The sequence below is a fragment of the Amblyomma americanum genome, chromosome 2 (genome assembly GCF_052857255.1).
Source record: "Amblyomma americanum isolate KBUSLIRL-KWMA chromosome 2, ASM5285725v1, whole genome shotgun sequence".
Taxonomy (NCBI): Eukaryota; Metazoa; Arthropoda; class Arachnida; order Ixodida; family Ixodidae; genus Amblyomma; species Amblyomma americanum.
Genome location: NC_135498.1, coordinates 56,973,974 through 56,997,131, shown reverse-complemented (window position 1 = coordinate 56,997,131; position 23,158 = coordinate 56,973,974). Strand labels below are relative to the sequence as shown.

Genomic DNA, 23,158 nt, shown 5'->3' with positions numbered 1-23,158 from the left:
CCGGAGCCCTCCACTACGGACCTATTTGTTCCTCTCTTCTTTCACTCCCTCCTTTATCCCTTCCCTTACGGCGCGGTTCAGGTGTCCAACGATATATGAGACAGATACTGCGCCATTTCCTTTCACCCCAAAACCAATTATTAACGCCAACTGTCCCGGTACAGGCGTTCTCGCGTTTAAGCCTATGCCTGAGTGAGCTGCAGCCGATTCATCTGTAAGTCGCGCACACGAAAGCGAACAGCTGAAAGTTCCAAGACCGAGAAAGGCGCAGCGAACACCGAGAACACCAAGCTGACCAGGATAGGGGCAGCATCAACGCTAAACATCAGGCTGATTTTTCAACGACATGCAATGGCCGTTATGGGCAAGCAAGATGACGGCAGAACGGGCAGGTACGTCGAGGCAGCACAGCTCGAGACCAGCTTCGAAAAGTGTCGGCGAAACCTTCGAGAGCTTCAATGGCTATGTAATTAAGCGCTGCACCTTCCAGCAAGCGAAGACAACCCGAGAACGCATGTCTATATAGGCGGCGGGGCCTACGCAGCCTTAGTGGCGTACTCACCACCCAGTCCGCAGCAGTCGCTCCTATTCCAGATTCCAGGCAGCTACAATAGACAGACCGGGTCTGCCAGCAAAGTCAGCGATGACACTTCCGTGGGGACCTGGCACCAGCAAACGTGCAAGGCGACACAAGAATGCGCGGCGAGGCAGAAAAAAAATTGTTTCGTTAAAAAAAAACTTACAACCACTAACAAATGTTGCGGGTGCCGCGACGACGAACAGGACGATACCTTGCCGAGGCGGCGGCAGAAGAACGGCGTCCCAGACCCAACGAAGCAGTCCGAACCCGTGGCCGGACGTCGTTGGCTAATCCCCGAACCGGACCCCCGACTCTGCAGCGCCGTACAAAGGGAAACCCGTCGCCGGGGACCAAGGGTGCACGCGCAGCGCCCCACCGGCTACCGGCTATGCGATCCCTCCCCCCCCCCCCCCCCCACCTCTTTCTCTTACCACCCATGTGCCCCCCACCGCAACAATATTTCACTTTATTTTTGCTCCCGTGGTATTAGTTCTATTGCTCTCCGTCTCAAGTAAAAGCAGTGACGATCGGACACTTAATGTTCTTTCTCTGGTTGTAATAACCGCGATAAACATAGCTGCAGTAGCAACAGAAATGAAATGTGGTCGAAAGGTGAGACGCCGCTCGGTGCGAACGCATGCACACAGAGCACGCGAGTGTCCTGCGTGTTTATTGAGCGTCCGAGTCCAGAACAGGAACGATGTAAGCACATTCCACTGACTTACATGGCCAAAGGCTTACATGGTGAACTGGCCAGCCAGTTCACCATGTAAGCCTTTCCTAAGACACGGACGAAGAATGGGGCATGCGTAACGTGTCTCGCCCAGGGATGCTCCAACGGCCGCCTGTATACGCACGTGTTTATCCTTCGTCGTTGTTTTCAGAAAAGAATTTCTCCCCATTCGGCCGGTGGCACGGCTGGACTGGGGCCACGCCGCATCACCTTTGCTTCAACAGCACTCCGGCGTGCATCCGTCCGTACTTTCTTTTCTCGTAAGAATGCCACTTGCAGTGAACACTGATACAGACGCTGAATCAGGCAGTTTCGCATTGAGACACATTCCACTGGCAGCGCAGTTTGGCGGGAAAACTATTTCTTAAGTGAGCCTCGTCAATATAGTTTCAAGAATGGGGCGTGAAAACCGTTGTAGCCATCACCAACTTTAGCATTGTTCCCGCATCAACGCGCCTTTCGGACCTCACGGAACTGCGCAATGACCTGCGACGAGCACAACAAAAATGTCTTTAGGCTGCCAATAAACTAGTCTACAGGTAGTCTACAGTCTACAGACTTCCTATAAACAAATCATATAGAGTAATCTATAGTCAATACAAACCATATAGACAGTCTACAGATAATCTATAGAATTATGGTCATACACTTTTAGTACACTTTTGTCTGTGACAGTCTGTAGACTATGAATAGACAAAAGCAAATATCTATAGGAAGGCCATAGAGTCTATAAGAAGTCTATAGGCGACTTTTGAAACGGTTGAACCAGCACCACCTACACACTGACTAGGTGGCGCTGGTTAAACACAGCAACAAGATCTCGATGAATTAATGCTTCCTTAAGCCACACGGCAGCCTCTAAAAGCAAGCACTATCATGAATCAGACGACATCCACGGTAACCTCTCCAGACAGTAGCTTGGTTCCGGCTAGTTGGTAACAGTTTTTTGAAAACCTCTCCAGACAATAGCGCGCCCACATCTGCGTCGTCCGTGTCTTTTTTTTTTGCGCTATGTTTTCAAAAAACCTCTCCAGACCACCCTCCCAATCCGGAAAACAAAATGTAATAAAGGAAAGCGATGAGATGAAAACGCGCATGTTCGAAGCAAATTCGCCTGTAGACGCGTTGTGCAAGGAGATGCGGTTTAGAGGAGACCACCCCTTTATTCGTTCTCATATCACGGGCATAAGCTACAACAGATCGGCCTGGTGTTGCAACAAAGCCCGCCGCCCGGCTGCGACCGTTTCTGCTTCCGTCAACGACCGGAAGTGGACGGCCGATCGAGACAGGTTTCGAACACCGCACTTCCGGCGTTCGACCGTTACCTCGTGCGCGATCTGAGCATCGGAGCCGAATGTCGGCCAGGGCTATTATTATATACGAACGCCGGCTCACACAACGAGGCAGAAAGGGGCAAGGAAAAGCACGGCGTCAACACAAAAGCGGCCAACGTACTATACGTCGCCCGTCTTGTCTCGGTGTAGAGTGTAGAGGCAGTGTGTAGCGTTTGTGTGTTTTTTTTCTTCTCTTTTCCCTTCTCTCTTACTTTACTTTGTTGCAGCGCAACGCGAGTTCTACAAACGTCGCTGTCCACAACTGCTCTGTTAGCAACAAGTTTTCCCTTTCAGTTTGCCCTTCAAGTCCTTGCATGAATTCATAACGTCCGGAAGGAATATCTGCAAATATAAAACAGCTGCTCGATCTGCGTGCTCCAGTGTTACGGGGATATGCTGACATAAGGCGAACAAAGACAGAGAAGAGAGGGAAAAAGTGTGAAGGAAATAAACAATAAACACATCGATTTCAGTGTACACATGCTGAGCACAATCAGGACGCACATGTGACTATAGGGTGCCGAGTTTCAAAAGATAACATTCTTTCTTCTTTATTTTTGCAATAGAAAAAAAAAACGGTAGTTTCTTGCGGCTGTCATAACGAAAATAAAACAAATTCTGACACGGTATACACACAGCCGAGTGCTGCCTTAATTACTACACGCAGGCTCCCGCGTACACAGACGGTGTATCAGGGATAGGAGGCCGAGCTAACCGCGTCCTGGAGGAAATGGCAGGGTGGACGATGGGGAACGGGGAAGCATAAGTGGGGTGGAAGAAAACGACAACCCGAAGAAAGGCAGGGAGGAGGATTCTGGCTGGCTACTTGGCAGTGTGCAGAAAGGCAGAGAAAGGGGAAAACAGGGAAGGTAAGGGCGCAGTACGTAGATGACGGATGCGACAGCGACGTTCCCAAGAAGCGGGGCAGGCCCTTGCAAGCCTGCACGGCTGGCTACGAAGACAAAAGGAATCCGAAGACAAAGTGTAGAGGCATGATCAACTCGTAGCCGCCGCAGCAGCTACAAAAACTGCGATGCCTGACAGCGGAACATTTATAAACCGTGCTTATCGCGAAGACTTTCACCTCAAGCCATTCAGGAAGCTGGCACAGCAATAGCAGTTACGTCATCGATAGGTTACGGCAGTCGACAGAATTCCCACAAGCGCCGAAGTTGTACGCGTGTAACCATTTCACGTTTTGCACCTTCCTGCGCCCGTGTGCTGCGCGATGTCAGTGCACGTGAAAGATCCCCAGGTGGTCGAAATTATTCCGGAGCCCTCCACTACGGCACCTCATTCTTCGTTTCTTCTTTCACTCCCTCCTTTATCCCTTCCCCTACGGCGCGGTTCAGGTGTCCAACGATATACGAGACAGATACTGCGCCATTTCCTTTCCCCCCAAAAAACATTATTATTACTCCTCTCTCCGCCAAATTAGAGAGTTCAGTTGTTTTCTTTCACGGTAGGCATCATGTTTGTTTATTTGCTTGCTTGTTTGTAAGGCCAACACATGCGTCACGAATGGGGACGCCACGAAGCATACCGAGCCAGCGCTGGCCCTGAACGCACAGCGCGCGCTCCATCCGAGAATAGGCAGCAGGGCTACTTGAAGAAGCACCGCAAAACGTGCGCCGAAGGTCCAAGAAGGCGAGGCCAGTCGCCGCGCGTGCAGGATAGTGCGTCTCGAGAGCGCACAAGGGACCACCCGACGCTGCTGACGGTACACGACGGCGGGCAAGTTAGCCGCAAGTATGCGGCCTCTGACGCTGCCACACGGTCGAGCAGCAGCAGCGTCGTCGTCGAAGGAAGTGATCGAGCAGCGGGCTCGACCACGTGCGCCCAAAAAACGAGGCTCGCTTTTTGCCCCGCGCACGGGGGCTGCTAACGAGCGCTAATGCGGGCTCCGCGGCCGCTTTGTCACCCTGTCAGCGACAGCGCGCAATAGACGCCGGGCTCGGCAGAAGGTTCGAAGGAAGAAGGCGGAGTCGCGCGGGGGTTTTGTGGGCGCTACGACGCTCCACCATCGCACAGCGCTGGCGTGGGCACCGCGGGTGAAAAGGTTCACGGAACGCCGGCTGTTGGAGGAGCTTTCCGACGACACCACCGGCGCCAACCACCCCGCACCGTTACCTATCAACGCCCGGCGCAAGTGTTGACTCAGCGCGCGTATGCGCTCTTATGTGCTGGCGCCGTGTACGCATACGGCTTCGGCTTCTTCCCTTCGCCGACAGATGACGCCCACGGCAGAACTAGAGTTTTTAGTTCGGGCCAAGAGCACGCAACACCTCACGCGGGGAGCAGCACGAGAGCACAGACCGCCTTACACAGCACCGCAGCGACAGACCGCGAAACCGAAACGTGAAGGAAGTCGAAAGGCAAGCCAAGGAAGCTTCGAAGACGAAACTATACAGAGCGCTGCTTGCGGAGAGTCAGTCGTCTCCCGTAAGCGTAACAAAAGGGATGTCGCTGCTGTTTAAACAAGGTTAGTTGCCTGGTTTCGAACGAGCGCCACTCCGCATTTCCGCGTAATCCGACGCCCGTGGTGTGAGCACCCCGCAGCTTTTATATATCTCGAAACACTGTCAAATCCAACACAATTTAATGCACCAACAATGGATACATCTGGGGACAAAAGCACATGTTTTGTGCATGGTGCAATGAAACGTCGCCCTGTTTGAACTGTCGGCCTTATGGGAGCCATTAACAAATCTGTGGTCGCTACACAGAGACATAAAAGCCACTCTGTGCGATTCTATAGTTTCGTTTTTCGACACTAGTGCGTGACCAGTCACAAGATACGCGTCAGCTATCGACCGAATCCTTTTAGCCGTCGGCGGACACCATCGAGAGAGAGAGAGAGAGAGAGAGAGAGAGAGAGAGAGAGCCGGTAGTGCCATGGTCTCTTAATAGAGCGGCCCGCTGTGCAAGCGGCGGAAACAGTCATCGATATGACACTCGACCGCAGCGAAATGAGAAGACACGCCGGACTAGAGAAAATGAGTTTCGCAGAAACAACGCGATAGGGAGAGGAAAGATGCATTCCGCACTCTCGACGAAATGAACGCGCCGCCAAGTGCGGCCTTTGAGAGACGTTTCGCCAGTGGTACAAACGGAACATAAATTTCGCAGTCAGAACGCTGGATATATGAACTGTTTGATCAGAGCACAAGTTGAGAGGGATACGTAAAGACCGTTAAGTCGCCACTCTGCGCTTGCATGGGCGATAATATTCTTTTGTTTCCAATGCAATAGAATGGGTTCAGGTAGACTGCATAAGGAGAGACTCACATGCCGATGTTCATAAAGGCTTTTCTTTCTTTTTTTTTCCACTCCAAATGCTGTGCCTAAGAATGTTTCCAGGGGATCCCGGCGTATCAGTGCACATCTTACCTATAGTTATTGGCACAGAGTGGTTCGTATAGGTAAACTGTAAATTGTGGGGCCTAACGTCCCGAAGCTACACATGGCCGGGCTATGACAGACGCCGTAATACAGGGCTCCGGATTAATTTCGACCACTTGGGGCTCTTTAACGCGCGCTGACATCGCTTATCACATAGGCGTCTTTTGCATTTCGCCTCCACTGAAACGCGGCCGCCTCGGCTGGCATTCAATTCAATTCAATTCCTTTATTTTACCATATATATGGAAGGAGCTCTAGGGCAAAAAGCTGCTCGAGGCAGCTTGACTGGGCCCAAGAGACCACAACAAGGTAGGGCAGCGTGAAGTTCACTCAATGTACATTGCAAATACAGGAGAGACGCTACTTGAAATTTCAGTATGGGGCGCAGAATTTCAATATCATGTCGAAAAATCAATATAGGAAAACGTATTGCATACATGGAAACGACAAACAAGGAAAATAGTTTATACACGATTAAAAAGAAACAGTAACATCAAACACAACAAAATAAATATCGTAAGTAATAACATGAAATGCAGTGTTTTAACTGTTGATCTCATAATATATTAAGGAATTGCTGCCTCAACTGATTTATCGTAGGCTTGGTATGAAATATGTATGTGTTTAGAACTGAAGGGAGATTATGTTTTAGTGACTGATGTTTATAATTAGTACGAAAGCGCGGAATGTACCAGTCATTAGTGCTTCTGGCAGAAACGTTATGTTCGTGACGCTGTAGTGATGCGGTTGAAATGAGAAATTCATGAAATGGGCTATTTGAAGAATAAAACGCACGTAAAACCCTGAAGTCGTACAAAGATGTCACGGGAACTATTTTGTAGGTTGTAAAGAAGTGGCCAGTGTGTGTGAGGTATGGGTGATTTCCGATGTAGCGGATGATTCTTTTCTGAATTCTAAGAATTTTATGCTTGTTTGTAGCTGTAGTGGTGGCCCAGACAAGACTGCAATAATTGATGTGGGACGCAAATAATGCGTGATAGAGCTGGATTTTTATTTGCGTCGGTAGGAACATTCGGCAGCGTGAGATCGCCCCAGCTGTTGTGGAAATTTTTTTGCATATGTTCTCTCTCTCCCCCCCCCCCCCCCTCCATCATGTAAATCCCACTTCAAGTTACTATTAAACATGACTCCAAGTATTTTATGCGATTCTACGATTTCAATATTCTGGGCTTCATAAGATATTGGGTGATGAACCTGAAATGTTTTATTTTTTGCTCTGAAAACAATAATTTTGGTTTTAGATAGACTAAGTTTCAATCCGTTGGATTGTGTCCATAAGGATAATTTTAAAAGAAAGTTTTCACATTGTTTTATTAACATACCTGCATCTGGCCCCGGCATCAGTATTGAGCAATCATCGGCGTATATGATAAACTTTACTGATTTGTCAATGAGGACAATATCATTGATAAAAACTAAACAAAAGAGGGCCTAATATGCTTCCTTGTGGAACTCCGTTATTAATGGGTAGAAAGCTTGATTGGTGGTTTTCCAAGCATACCATTTGTGTTCTCTTGCTTAAATACGATTTAATCAATTCTAGGGGTATGCCACGAACTCCATAAAGGGACACTTTAGTTATAATATTATGACTTAGACAATCGAAAGCTTTCGTGAAATCCACAAAAAGGCCTAATGTAAAGTAGTTCTGATCAATATTATCTAGTATATATTCTTTCATTGTTAGGAGAGCAGTTTCGGTTGACCTACCGGTTCTGAAACCATGTAGGTTGTCGCTGAAAACATTTCTTACTGAAAAATATTTCATGAGATCGATCCCGGCCGCGGCGGTCGAATTTCGATGGAGGCAAAATTCCAGAGGCCCGTGTACTGTGCGATGTCAGTGCACGTTAAAGAACCCCAGGTGGTCGAAATTTCCGGAGCCCTTCACTACGGCGTCCCTCATAGCCTGAGTCGCTTTGGGACGTTAAACCCCTATAAAACTAAACTATTTCATGAGACGAGAAAACAATTTTTTCAAGTCCTTTCGAAAAAATTGGAATTATGCTTATTGGTCTGTAATTAGTGAAAGTATTTTTATCACCACCTTTGTAGATGACAGAAGCTCTGGAACGCTTCAGTTCATCTGGAAATACGCGTTTCAAAAATCACGTTATAAATGTGCACTAGCACGGGAAGAATTAAATCTAAGGCATGCTTTATTGGCTTAATTTGAAGATTATCGCCGTCCACTGCAGCACTATTATTTCGATTACTAAATGTTCTGTGCACTTCTGTTTGGTCTGTTGGTTCCATAAAAAAGCTATTTGCGGGGCTGCTGACTGTATCTTGTTCTGATTCTTGCTCTTGCGGCAAGGGCTGTATTGTGGTAGCTATGGTGACAAAGTGTCTGTTGAAACGATCAGCAAGCGCCTTGCCTGTGAGTTCGTGGCCGTCCACAGTAATCTTATCCGGGTGAAAGTCTGAGCGTTTGCGGCCCAAGACTTTATTTAATACTTTCCAGGCCACGTCCCTCTGTTTCCTTGATGCATTGGCAAATAACTGGTGATAATATGCAAGCTTAGCTCGTTTTAGTTCAGCATTAAGTTTGTTCCGGGCCTTTTTAAATTCAAGTGTCGCTGGTGTACGCGTGCGCAAAAAGGAATGGTACAAATGGTTTTTATGCTTTATCATTTTGGCGTGCCATTGCGTTATCCATGGCTTTCTGATTTTCTTCGATGGCTTAGCTCTTTTGAAGGGAAAGTGCCGTGTGTAGACACGTGTAAAAGTTTTGATAAAAGATGTATACGCTTCATCTGCGCTTGTCTTTTCAAATATAAAAGACCAGTCTAAGGCATGTAGTTCATTTCTGAATGATTATAAGGCATCAGTTGTTAAGCACTGAAAGAAAAACGGGTCGTGGAATGTACTTTTTTTGTGTGATTCTAGAATAAAGCATAAATGCAGGACAATGGTCGCTTATATCGGAAGCGATTGTACCAGCATGGTGAACACTCGTATCAGTGTTTGTGATAATCAAGTCCAATGCAGATGAACTCGATAGCGTGACACGAATGGGTGCAGAAACTGTTTCTAAAACCAGTTGAGGACAGCCTAGTTGTGAAATCGAAAGTTACATTACTCTGCTCTAATATATCTATGTTGAAGTCCCCAGAACATATAAGTTGGAATCTATTTTCAGAGACGTATTCTAAAAACTGTTCAAAAAAACTGAGAAAGCATAATATACTACCGCTGGGTGGGCGGTATACAACTGATAAAATTTCATCGTTGGAGCGCAGCGCCAGCATCTCATAGTCCGCAGTAACCTTGCTATACTCTGGCACAAGGTCACTTTTGGAAACTTCTGTATACATAGCAATGCCGGGACCTCCGTGTCGGTAGTTATTAGACACGCTTGTTTGTAGTTATCAGACATGCTGTTCATAACCTGACACATTTCATTGCGTGAAGGAGAGTGTTGTGGTGATAGGAAGTGCGGTAAAAATAAAAGATAAAATAAAAGGTAAAAATAAAAGTTTGGTCCGGTCCTTGTGCGTACACGATTTCGTTGCAAGAGGCATTTGCATACTGCGCCTTTCTTCCGGCGTACGCAGTTTAGAAACGCTGTACTCTTGAAAAGTTCTCGAAATACCACCGCCATAAGTAATTTAAGAGCTTATACCCCAGTGCACTCAACTGACACGGTAGAGTTCAGTAGAAGGTACGCTTTTGCAAATTGGTGCCTTTTGTTTTGCAAGGTTACAATATATCCATAGAAGATCGCAACCTATGGTCAGCGGTTACACAGAAACTTCACAGAGTGGTTAGAAACTTCTGGTAAATGTTTGGTTTCGCTTACGGGGTTTAACGTCCCAAAGCGACTCAGGCCATGAGGGACGCCGTAGTGGAGGGCTCCGGAAATTTCGACCACCTGGGTGTCCTTAACGTGCACTGACACCGCAAGTGTACACGGGCCTCTAGATGTTCGCCTCCATCGAAATTCGACCGCCGCGGCCGTGATCGAACCCGCGTCTGAATGGAAAATGCAAGCTATGCACCAATTATGTACGTTAATTTGTATGTTATATTCGATGTTTCATTCCAGTGGCTGCACCAAGAGTGCTAGTGCATTAAAGGGACACTGACGACTAACTGAAGTTGTCTTGTATCAAAGCCTGAAAAGGCCATAGAATCGATTTTTACTTAGGACAAGAAATGGGCGGAGACAATTTCCCCATCAGAGATCTTTGCTTTTGTTCATTCCACCGTTTGCGGTAAAATTGGGAGACACACTGCGAAAATCTACGATTTCGGCAGACTACCGCGGTCACTGCCGGCTACGCAGAATCAAGTGCAGTTGAAGCTCGTTATAACGAAGTTGAAGGGGCCCGGCAATTAGTTGTTTACAGTTTATAACATCGTTACAGCCCATGTTGACCGAGCTTCCAAGGGGAAACGTCATTCCTTCGTTATATCCATTATTTCGTTACAAACCGTTTTATTACAACGAGGTTCAACTGTATAGCCTTCACCACTGTACCTTGGCCAATCCCCCCGCATGGGTATGTGCCATGTTCACTGGGATAAAGCAGTAAAAAGAAGAAGAGGGATGGTGAAAACGGCGAATCCCCTACTGTGAGTATGTGCCACTTCAACAGAGGACAACATAAACACAGCGAATGAAGAAGAGACGCAGAACGTTGAGAGGCAAGATGTTTATTCGACGGCCACAGGCGCATGCACACACACACACACAAAGACAGAGCGACACACACACACACAGAGACAGGACAGCGTGGTGCCAGGCACCGACCACCACTACTACAAGCTGCTTGACACGACTGCGATCACACTTTGAGGGGTGCAGCCACACATACACACACGCACAGAGGAAAAAAAAACATGAAGACAACCATATACTGTACTGTGATTTCCTTCTATCCGACGCCTCTGTAGGGCCTAGAGCATTTCCCCGCTTCGCCCAGGAGTTCGCACTGCGGAGCTTTGCCGCCAAGCCACCTTTGCGACGCCACTGCGTCGGCGCCCTTGGTCAGACCAAAGTGCAGAAACGCTACTGATGGCTAAGCGTTCTGTAGCATAAAGCTATGTCAGTAGCCCGCTCCTGGGAAAGCTATGCATACGGTTTAAATGCCGCAGTATCCTTAGGCGTAGTCTCTCCTCATTTGACGATGAATTTCGCTCGAGGTGAATCAGCGGCACTCGTTAAAAGAACCTCCACGCACAGGCGCGAATGGAAGAACGGTAAACAGGTCGCCGAGAGGGAGTACAAATTCATCGAAATCGGTTTCATGGGATGAGTGCATGCGATACAGAAAAAGTTAACGCGGAGAACGTGCCACGCGTGGCTAAAGCGCAAAAAGAAAAAGGAAAAACAAGATGTCGAATGAAAGGAACAAGTAGGACCGCCACAGCTACTCCATTCCTCCGTATTAGGCTTTAGCCAAGAAGTCCGCCCAGCGTTTCTCGCACGTTCAGCATTACTGCACAGAAATTTCGAATATTGGAGTATTGTAAGGTAATCTGATGAAAAATGCTGAAGCAATGGCCCATTTTTTTTTTATGCGCACCAAAAGCTTTCTTTGTATGTTCTCCCATCGCTCGCATCGAGCAGTTGAGATTGAGATATAAAACAAACGGGGAACGTTATTGACGAAACCAAAAACGTTAATAGCAAAAAAAAAATGGAAGCCTGCCGGGGGGAGATCTGTGGACAAACTGATCGTTACAGTTAATTCTTACAATATATGAAAAGATTGCGCTCGTAAACTGTTTCCCGTTGAAAAATGCTTTAGTTCTGAATTGCTGGGTATGAGAGCAAGGAATGCCATGTTACCGAGCCATGTTTCTTTTTTCGAGGCCACCTCGGTCAAGCAGAACAATCGTTCACAACTGGCGAAGAGGATCGACCCCGTGGCAACGTTGGTTTTCGCGTTGGCGCAGACGCTCTCGAATTTCGCCGGTTTCGCCTCCCTTGTCTTCCACGTCGGCCAACGTTCAGTAAGCATACACCGAACGCGCGGCTAATTTGAATGGACCTAAAAACGAAACTAAAGCTGTTCTGGTTACCGGCTTCAAGCGACCGCGCGACCGGAGATGTTTGCACGCAACTCTGGTCAGCTGCAATGACGATGGTTCCCTTTTCGTGGCGAAAGTAGCACGGGTTAAATGACATTTTTGTAAAAACGGAAAAAGCACTTATCGCTATCCAACGCGTGGTAGCTGCAATGCCCTTCTCTGCCTCCCTCCCCCATAGCCCGTATGAATAACACGACCATGCATGGCGCACTCACAAGCCGACATGACTCACATGACCTTTTCTTCGGCTAGTGGATGAATGAGAGTGTTTTCGGCTGTGGCATATCAGCCTTTGTTTGAAACACAATACGGGGAAAAAGAGACCAGACGTTCTTGAACGCACCAGTCGCGAGCACGTCCAGGAAAAATAAAAACAAATATGGCAACGCCAAGAGTGCCAGTCGCGCTTCTGACGGTATCGTTCGAATGCAAATGATGATCAGTGCAACACCTGCGAAGAACACTACTTATGTGCGGAGTTGGAACTTAATGTGTCTGAAAATAAAGTTTAAAAGAGAACCCGGCGAAAAGCTAGGCCTTGCTCCACTGTAAGACGAGCGTGACCTCACGTACAAGACAGCTGGTAAAAAAAATTCCAAGAGTGACCTGGACCTTCTTGCCTCGGAGCCTATTTACAGGGCAGACTTTTACTGTTTAAACTCGGTGCTAAAGAAGGATAGCAAAGACGCATGCAAATACTGCTTCCAGGCCGAATACGCAACACAAAGGGCAGCTTTCACGGCCGATATTCACATAGAACACGGAGATGTTGCTGATGGAAATTAAAAACACAGCAGCGTTTTTAGAATACTGTGCGAGAAAACTGTGCTCAAGAAGCGTTATTAAATGCCGGCCGATCCAGACACGGCATGGTCTTGCTTGTACCATTACTGGCAGTTTCCTGATTTAGACAAAATACTAGTCCTTTTGGGAGCTACAGAACATGCCTTCGATAACCAAGACGGGGATCAGTTTGTTGCTGAGTTAGGGCTAGCTGGCTGTGGTTATTTTGGACCTGCCTTCCCTGACGACTTCAATCAATCAGGTGTCGCCAAACCAATGGGCTTAGTAGCACAGCAGCACGTTAAAACTAGCACTACACTCTTCGGTTATAATCTCAACACGTTGAAAGAGTGGCTGTTCCAGCTGACGGCTACTCCTGCGGACCAGTACCAACGAACAACTCACTTCCTTCATCGCCCCTTACTAAACTTCCGAACAGGCTGTCAATGCCGTTTCTATTTAAGCTTTCCTTTCGTAGTGGCGGCACAAGATTTACCGTCTGCAGGCTCACGACAAGTTACCTTGAGTGACGTCTTACGTCACAAAGCAACTCTAATGGCGTTCTGACAAGCTGCATCCAAAATTTCCATCAAACCTAAGTTCATACAAAAAACCATCGGCACTTCCACATCTCCCCTCATTTCGACAGGCAATCCGCAGCGTTGGCCGCGGAATAAACTTCGGCGGCCCCGCAACTGGTTTCAAGTCCCACACGACTCCGCTCGTGCTGAGTTGGAGCTGCCCGGCGGCTCGTCGACGACGCATCTGAAGAGAGCATGCGGCATATCCAGGACGAACGCCCGCGCTACGGCCTTCCATCGTGTCCGCCGAAACAACCGAAGAGCGTGCGGACGACCGTAACTGTCCTGGTTCGGGGAACGGCGCCGAAGCATACAGCGCGGACACGCACTTCCTCACGAGGCACGCCGACAGCGCAGTCCTCCTCCGCACCGCCAAGAGAGCACAGCCGATGGAAGACGGCAGGCCGCACGCCCCTTCTGGTCCGCGTCGACGACGAGTCCGGAGGCCTCCAGCGGCGGGCCGCCGCCGCCAGCTCCGGAGTCCTGTCAGACGTGGGAGACCGGGGGCATGGAGGCGAAGTTCCTGATCTGGTGCAGCGAGATGAGCTGGCTGGCGGCGCTCTTGGGCTCGTACTGGGTGGTCTGGGGTTGCTGTGCCGACGACACGGGGTTGCAGTAGGCCATGGCGGCGTTCGCACCCTGCGACTGGTGCGGGTGCGGCAACCTCGACTCGCCCTCGTGCCAAGTCGCGGCGGGGAGTGGTGCCGGGGCCACGACGGCGGCGGTGGTGGTGCCTTGGGGAAGACCTGCGGGGGCGTGCTTCTGCATGTGCCTGACCAGGTAATTTTCATGCATGTAGCTCTTCCCGCAGCGGGGACAGATGTGCGTCTTGAGGTGCTTGGAGCTCCGGTGCTGCGGGATGTGGTCGATCAGGGCGGCCTCGAGCGCGAAGCACTTGTAGCACGAGTGGCACTTGAAGGGCTTGTCCGCCTGGTGGCTGCGCGAGTGCGACTGGAGGTTGGACAGCTGCGAGAAGGCCCTGCCGCAGTCCGGGTGCCGGCACAGGTAAGGCTTGTCCCCCGTGTGCGTGCGCACGTGCTGCTGCAGGTGCGACAGCTGGGTGAACTTGCGGGCGCACAGCTCGCAGCGGTACGGCTTCACGCCAGTGTGGATGCGGGCGTGCTGGGACAGGTAGGACGCGTTGGCAAACGCCTTGCTACACTGCGCGCACCGGTACGGCTTGGCCTCCCGCAGGTGGCTCTGCGCGTGCAGCTGCAACTCTGCCTTGGCGCCAAACATCTGCAAAACAGAGGAGGCAGCCCGTCACACCAAGGCACCCAATTGCAGCTGCCGCCGCCGCGCTGCCGCCGCCCCCCTAGCGACCTTCCTCAACGGCCCCTTCTGCAACACGCCCACCTATGCAGTATTCAGTGTCAGCGCCCACGGCTCAGGCCGACAGCCAGACCCGGCCGATACGATGTGCGCTGACGTCGCGGCCGACAGGTCGGCCGCAACTGCAGGTGGCGTTCTAGCACATCACTGCAACAAGACTTCAAGTGACAGGGACGAAGCCAGTACCTGACCTGCAATAGGTCGCCTGAAAAACTGCGGGGCATACCGCGACCAACCGCAAACGAACGCGGTTTTCGTAACCAGCTACGTCCATGCCAGCATCAGGAAAAAAAAAGCATAGCGCCTGTTGGAAGAGTGGTCTCACTGGCCACAGCAAAAAAAAGAAAAAACTATAGCACAAGGAGCCATAACAGGTGAGCTCCGCGGTCGAAGCGGATTCAAGTGCCCGTGCTATTACTTGGCATGTTTAAAGCATATCTTTCAAACTGAAAGGTTAGATCCAGAGTACATGCCCAGACGAGTATTGAAAAGCCCAAGCCATAGAAAAGGACACAAGCGTTTCCAGCACTCACGGCTTGTTCTGAGCGGCACTGCACAGAAAACGCGGTTCGACAAGTGCCGTCCAAAAAAAGAAGGCAACGTCAATATTATAAACCAAACCGCGGTTTTCCAAAAGCAGGAGGTAGCGCCCAGAATAAACCAGCTGCCTTCCCTACTGAAACATGTATATAGGTTTGAACGGGTCAGCAAATAGGATTATGGCGCATTTGGTTTGGCTTTATAGGATGGACGTCCCAAAGCGGCTCAGTCTGAGAGACGCCGTAGTGGAGGGCTCCGGATAATTTCGACCACCTGGGGTTCTTAACGGGCACTAACAATGCACAGCATTCGGAATTTTCACATTTTTCCTCCATCGAAGTGCTACCGTAGTAGGCGGGTTCGAACCCACGACTTGCATGCACTGTGTGATGTAAGTGCACGGTAATTAACCACGGGTAATGGTAGTTATGCGGAGCCCTCCACTAAGGAGTCACTCATAGGCTGAATCGCTTTGGAAGCTTCATCCTATAATGTTAAACGAAATGTGCCATAATCCTATTTGTCTCCTATTCAAACCTGTACACATTTTTCAATAGGGTTATCTCTCCAGAAGCAGTTCATTGCGTCTTATGAGGTGTTTACTTCGCCTAAATTACCAGCGGCATTAAATGACACCGTCATTGTTGCTTCGGTAAAGATACAACATCCTGCGCACTCCCCCTAGCTATGCACACATGGAAATTAGAAAACGATGGTATCCCCTCCACTTGCATAACGACCACAGTTGCGGTCTGCGATGACCTGAATCTCTCGAAAAATACCGCAGTACACCAACGCACACGGACGACAATTATGTAGCTAAGCACAAGCGCTCAGTAAGTATATTTCAACGAAAGCAACGACTTGCGTACATAGGTTAGTGTGAGCCTAACTGCCTGCTAGTTGTTGCACCTTGTGCAATAGAATTATTTATGCATCGATATCTTTTTCGCCACTGCGTTCTTCATGTCCCAATCACATCCGTTTGTAAACAGCGTTTGGAAGCATTGCACAAATGCAAATGACCGATGCTTCGGCTCAAACAAAATACTCCACGCTAAGTGGCACTGGAAACGTTGCATTACGATGTGCCATTACGGTGTGATTGCTTAAAGGGTTCCCGAAACACATTTTCAGTGCATTGTTTTGCCTGTTGGTCGCATAGAATGAGTTATAGTGATGCTATTAGCATCGTTCGTACCGCGTATACTGCGGTTTTTAATATTTTAATTAGCTCGCAAAAAGAAATTCGTGGCGCTGACGGTGTCACCATACAGTGGCGGTTTTTAGCAGCGAATATGACATCACTTAGGGCGAGCTTGATGATTGGACAAAGAGTAAATATACAGCAAATTGTGTTAATAACTAAAGATACGCTTTGTCAAGCTTTTGTGTTTTATATTACACTAACAAAGCCAACTTGTTTGCCCTAGATAAAAGCACTGTAAATAAAGTAAAACAAAAATACACCACCAGAGGCTCTGGCTAGTTTTTGCGTCGAAGGACTTTGCGCCTCTCTGAAAATCCTACGACCTAGAACTCATTACTTATGGCTACTGTCTATGTATCCGAGAGCGGCTTTGCGGAATCGATCCGACCGAGCCATTACACTCTATAAGCGTTCGTTTCGGCTCCAAGGAAGGATGCGCTCCTTTCACATTTAGCAGGCAGTGCGCAACGTCAGCTTGTGGAGGATCACCGGGCGGCGGCGCCAGGTGGCGCAACGCCTTTAAAAAAATTTCAGCCTGTTTCAAAATGAGCGCCGCTGCTTTATTCGCGATGTAGTTGTATTTGGGAACTTCCGAGCAGGCAATTGCGAGGAGTTTTTCCATGACCAGAAAAAAAAAATGTGTTTGCGCAGCAAACAGTGCTTTGCCTCTGCAAAATCAGTTCTGTTATGACGAAGAGATTCTTCTTTTGCGATTATATTTAACTACTTTTATTTCGCAACGCGCAGCTGTGAGAGCGTCATGTCCGTGTGGACACGCAGTTACCGCTCGCTCGATTGGCTCCGAACCGCCCATGCGGCTCTCAAGCTTCTAGCTCAGCCAATTCGACTGACAGCCCATTTACTTGACAGCTGTTGGAGTCATTCACGTAAAAGCGCAACCGAGGCCGGTGAATCGCTAGACCATCAGTTCCACGGCAGCGGGGACCTGCAGATGTTTATCGGTCCGAATTCGTAGGCACAGATCATGTGAAACTCGCAAGCAAGGGGTAGGCAAAAGGGTCAGACGCTTCGACTTACAGGCACAAATATGACCTAAGTGCGGTCTAGTAGAACGGAGGGGAAATGGCGGCGTCCTTCGAAGCGGAAGCCGTCCGCCCCTTAACAGAATTTCCATTGTTTTTGCAGCACGGGAGCAAAGCGTTGCGTGCAAAAACACCCGAGCACTCATTTCTGTTGCGCGTTAAGAAGTTTTAGCGAGCAAAAAAAAAATCAATCCAGAGGCCACCACTACAACACGCTTCACAGAAGGAGTGCACAAAAGCTTTGTTTGTTTGTTTGTTTGTTTGTAGCGTCTACCAATGACGAATGGCACAGTATTTGCGTGCCATAATCGCATCTCATGTGAACGATGTGTCTGCTTAAGTGACGGGACGCGAATTTCAGCGCTCCTAAGCCTGACTACAGACGCTCTGTCACACAGGGGCGACAGTCGCACAACGGAATCCTTTGCACCACGTCGCAGCATCAACAAGGACCCGCCTGTCAGCGAGTTCGTGTTAACACGCACAGGTCACTGTAGGCGGAAGCAGCAACGCCAGCTGGGATAGTTCTGTATGCGCTCGCGTGGTATTATTCTCCTGCATTCGCTCTACTTGTTCTACGAGTTGGTCGAGCTTGAAGTAGTCGGCCAATATGTCGGTTCGCTCGTACATCGGACCCGCCGTAAACGCGGCCCGTCGGCCAATATGTCGGTTCGCTCGTACATCGGACCCGCCGTAAACGCGGCCACGTGCGTCAGCTGCGCATACAAATTCCCCATTCCGTGCCCACTGAGGCAGCACCGCTCCCAACAGCCTTCTGCCTCAGCTCCACGTCAGTCTCCGAAACCCCTCCTTCATCGGTGTCACCCAAACCCCTACTTGTTCGGTGTCTTCTGCACCCCTCCTTATTTGGCATTTGGGATCTCCCAAACCCCATAAGCTGCTGATCCGATGACACACTCCTCCTGAAGTCCATAATAATAATAATAATTGGTTTTTTGGGGAAAGGAAATGGCGCAGTATCTGTCTCATATCGTTGGACACCTGAAACGGCGGTATAAGTGAAGCGATAAAGGAGGGAGTGAAAGAAGAAAGGAAGAAGAGGTGCCGTAGTGGAGGGCTCCGGAATAATTTCGACCACCTGAAGTCCATCCCAAGACTGCTATGATCTGCAGGTCCCAACCAGCGCGTGTTCAATAAATCGCTTGTTTCTACGCCCCAATATATCTTGCTGTTAAGAGCTCTGAGAAGCGATTCTGGGGATGCACAGGAATACGGAATTCGGAAAATTCGCGCCAACGAGAAGACCGAAAGGCTATGCTTTTATCATATATTGCGCCGGGAAAAGAAAAGCGCTAACATGCGACCTAGATGTGTGCCTCCGTGTGCAAAAAGGCACAGCCAACGTCACTTTACACAATACACGATGTTCCAAGCCCAGAAACAGCACCGAGAGTTATTTTTTCTCCTCTGCGACCCGTGGCCTCTGGAAGCTAGATGCACGCGGTGAAGGAAGACAGCCGTGTGTTCGTGCTTGCACAAACAACTCAACAACAACTCGCATAAACAAGTCCCAAACGTGGTCCAAACAAGCTCGCAGTTCTACAACAAGGCGCCATTCGTGGCTTCGTTAAGATATACTGCGCAACGTAGCGACCCACCAGTACCAAGCTGCTCAGAGATAAACTAATCGATAATCCATTACTTTGACCGCCTTTAAGAACAACCCCCGCAACTATGGCAGCCATCTAAGGTGGCACTTGCATCGTCAGCATTTTGCAGCAGAATTAGGCGGCTTCCCTATGCATCTGGTAGGTGCACGCCGACAGAAGGTGTTTCGACACGACTCCGGCACATTGAAAAGGAGCAACGCACTGTTGCTATGCGATGACGCTACGTCTCATAAGTCGGCCTAACCACCCTTCATCTTATCCCTGGTCATCTATGTGCGAATTCCACGCTTAGCTGTGGATACGATACGCCTGCAACATGTATCCTGCCTTCTCGTCTGCCATATTTTGTGTGCGTGAAAAGCTGTGTATGGGTACTCCTGTTTTACGAAAGCCGCCAGTTCGTTGAGGTCTCTGAGATATTTACATTTAAAAATGAGACATTTAAAACAGTCAGTCTTCAAACAGGTTAGCTTAAACTGGTAGCTCTGTGTCATCAAATTTGCTACAGCACTTGCAAACTCTGCCAAACAAATTAATGACAGCCCCTAATCAATTATTACAACTATGTCACCCACACTAAGACAAGCTAACAGTTATCAGCCTGGCATCTATATAAAACTGCATATCTTTATGTGGACATCAAGGTGATCAATTTGCGACAGTCGCCAAACCTTGTTTCCTGTTAATTTATCATTTTGTTGCATGTAGAAGAAGCTCTGTATACACCTCTCCAATGTCCCTATGAAATGGAATAGTAGTGATATTAAATATACAAATTAAAGATTACAAACAAGTTTCACAAAATTATAATTACCTCTGAGACTACTCACTCTTACAAAGCAGTAGTAAATCTAAGTAATGCCATTACAAAAACAGAAGTAAAATAATGAAATATTTTATCTAGCATGTCCTTAGAAATATGGGCTAACCTTGAATGACATAAGCCTTTAACATAAAATGACCGCTGTAGAAAGGTTACACGAATAAGACAACTTTAAGTGAGCCTTCTTATGTTTTTTTTGTCTGCCTGAAACATTTAGGCGTAACAAATTAACCAAGACAGCCTATGCCGCTGCAAAGCTCAATCAGTTAAGTTCAGGTAGGTCCAATCACAGCATTAAATCGAAGTAGCGAGTTGCCTCTTCACATGCTAGCCTGCCAGCCTGCATGGAAAGAATGAGGTCTTAGGGACCAAATATAATGCCAAAGCATCCAAGATTCAGCACATACAGCCCCTTCTATCATTGTAAAACTGCTGCAATATCTATGCATTACTTTACCAAATCCACAATTACAAAAACTTTCCCCTCACACACTTTAACAGCATCGACAACACAGTAGAAATGCCTCTGCTCAACCATAAGAATTCAACTCTCTCGATGGTCACTGAGCGTAAAATGGGTGTTCATGAGTGAGTCACTACTATGTCCTGCAGGCTAAAAACTGCTAAACTCAAGAGCGGCACTCGATGCCACCAATCAGCCTCGCCAGTCCTTGTGCATTTGCACCCTCAAGTGACTTGCGGCACTGAAGAAGCAAAATGTGCCTGGTACATTTTCTTTATTGTGTTTTGAATGACGTATGAATCACTGTATATGTCTGCATTAAACTGAAATTATCAAAATTAGCGGCTTGTGTTTACATCCGCGTTTAACCTCCACATTTAATTTTGCATCAATGAATGACGTTGGTTTGTTTTAAACGTGGAAAGCTCTACATATCCGTAATAGTGAAATCAGAAGCATGCTTGCACTGCATGTGCTTCGAAGATCGCTAGCCTCCGGTAACACACAGAAATTGCGGAAGTCTTGCAATTCGGGTGCACACCAAACCGCATCAATGTTTCTTTGAAGGATGCAAAAGACAAATTTCGCGCCCAAAATGCTGGCACAGCGCCATTCAGAGCCACGCATCAAAGCATCTGTCTCGTTGCATAACTGCGAGCGCCACTCCAACTCGGCGGCGAACCACGGGCCGACTCAGCAAAAGAAAAGCAAAGACGCGGGATATCCACATGGACAGCCCACTCCTGTTGTGACGGGAATGTCGAAGAAGCCATCTGCGGAGCAGCAGCTCGCTCATGCGTGCGGCGTAAGAGCACGCTAAGCCGACGCACTGATGAAGTCCGAACAAATCGCGCTAACAGCGCTAAAACTGCACCCCAGCGTAGCGGAGCGCAGAGAAGCCACCGCACGTCGAAGGCGACAGCAGCTAGTGACGCCAACGGAGAGCCCTCAGCAGAAAGAGGGGGACTCGGCGACCGCTTTGCGCTGCATTCGAGCGCGCGCGAAGAGCAGTGAACCGCTTTCCCTCTTCTTTCAGGCCCGCTACCCTCACCCTTTTCTCCTCGCCCGCCACAACAACTAAAATGGCGGCTGCGGTGCTGGCTCACCTTCAGGCCGGCCGAGTCCGCAGCAGTGACGAGCGTACAAACTCCCTCGTCAACCTTCGCATCGCCACACGTCGCTTCCGGCTCGCAGCTGCCGTTCACAGTGTCATTTTCATAACGTACTCGCGGCGGACGCGCGGTCGGTGGTGACAAACGAAAATTTCTTCTCGCGGTCGCTCGACGAAGGCCATTTTTTTTTCCCGACTCGTCCACCGCCCTCCTTCCTCCGCCGGAACAAAGAGGGCTGGTTTGAAAAAAAATTCGCCAGCGCCCCCAACGGCACTGGTAACGAGAGTACATCTATAAAACTCTCGAACCGCTCGGGCGCGCTTCGTAGCAGACGACGCGGGCGGCCTAGCAGACGACAGAAGTGATTTGGAGCGTGCGTTCGTTCATATCTCTCTTTTTATGGCGGCGAATTGAATAACTCCCATTTTCCTAGTCTCACGAGAAGCTGCACTAAATTTTCTGAGACATTTTTGTTGCTTTTTAAGTGGGCTTCCGTTTTATACTAAACTTCATGTCATTGATGCTACTCAATTGAAGGCAGGTTTCTTTTGTTACATGAAACAGATGATGTTTCGAACGAAGTTATTCTGTCCCATTTATTTTTTTTAGCATAAATACTGAACGACGTGGAATTCAATGCCAACATTCTAGCTTTCGGCTTTTTTACGCAAAACCCCACACCACCCGATGCAAAAGTGTCCCGAGTGTGAATTCCTGCTGCTATGTTCATAAAATTGTTTTTGGAACGGTTCCTACTCCTACATGCTGCCAAACTATGAGTGCTGCCAGTACTTTCCACGTTAAGCGGTGAATACAAAATGGCAGGCATTGACACGAAGGAAAACTGTTTACCGGCAGTCATACAGCTTTCTTTCTGAAGCCATGCATCCCTGAAAAAACTCTGGAGCTGACATTTTGGATTTCCAGCGTCCCTCAAAATTCCCAGACTTGATATTTCTTCAAGGTATTAAAACACCTCTGTCGAAATTGTGACGATGATAATAACATAAGGTTAAATTTCAAATACACGAGTGCCGCTCCTTGCGTCAGGTTACATCTGTGATGAGATGCACTGCCGAAAAGGGCTAGAAACAGCCGATACGCACTCTGCATAGTTATCTGTACTCACAATTACACTGCAATTCAGACACGTGTGTTGGATAATTGTAACATAAAATAACTCCGAAGACTTTCTAAAATGAAAGACATTGTGTCACAAACAAGCGCCGATTCGATGCTTATCTGGTGCCGTTTAATACGACACCTTTATTTTACGAGCAAATTCAACGTGACAAAAGTGTATGCAATAAACTGTATCATATAGAACAATCATTTAAAAGTAACTTTATGATGGGCAGCGGATGTTGGACCGTTCAGACACATGACAAGCCCAAAGGTCAAAGTTAGAGTTATACGATAATTTCACCTTGAAATCTGCTTTAAAAATTGGAATCGCCTCGGAAACAAGATAAGTACTGCTAAAGCTGTAACATAGGAAAGAACGCCTGAAGCTGTACGCACAACACGCTTT

At 48.4% G+C, this 23,158-nt stretch overlaps 1 protein-coding gene across 2 annotated transcripts in view; it reads right to left on the bottom strand.

The window, feature by feature from the left end:
- Nucleotides 1-23,158, bottom strand: part of LOC144121302 (uncharacterized) — a 118,003-nt gene that overhangs the window by 34,294 nt on the left and 60,551 nt on the right. The window contains exon 6 of one of the 2 annotated variants that reach the window (XM_077654444.1): nucleotides 9,985-14,712. The exons of the other annotated variant lie outside the window; for it this stretch is intronic. Coding sequence (XP_077510570.1) covers nucleotides 13,960-14,712 — 753 coding nt within the window. The 3' untranslated portion in view covers nucleotides 9,985-13,959. Of the gene's footprint in view, nucleotides 1-9,984; nucleotides 14,713-23,158 lie in introns of those variants that run through there. 2 annotated transcript variants of the gene reach the window in all.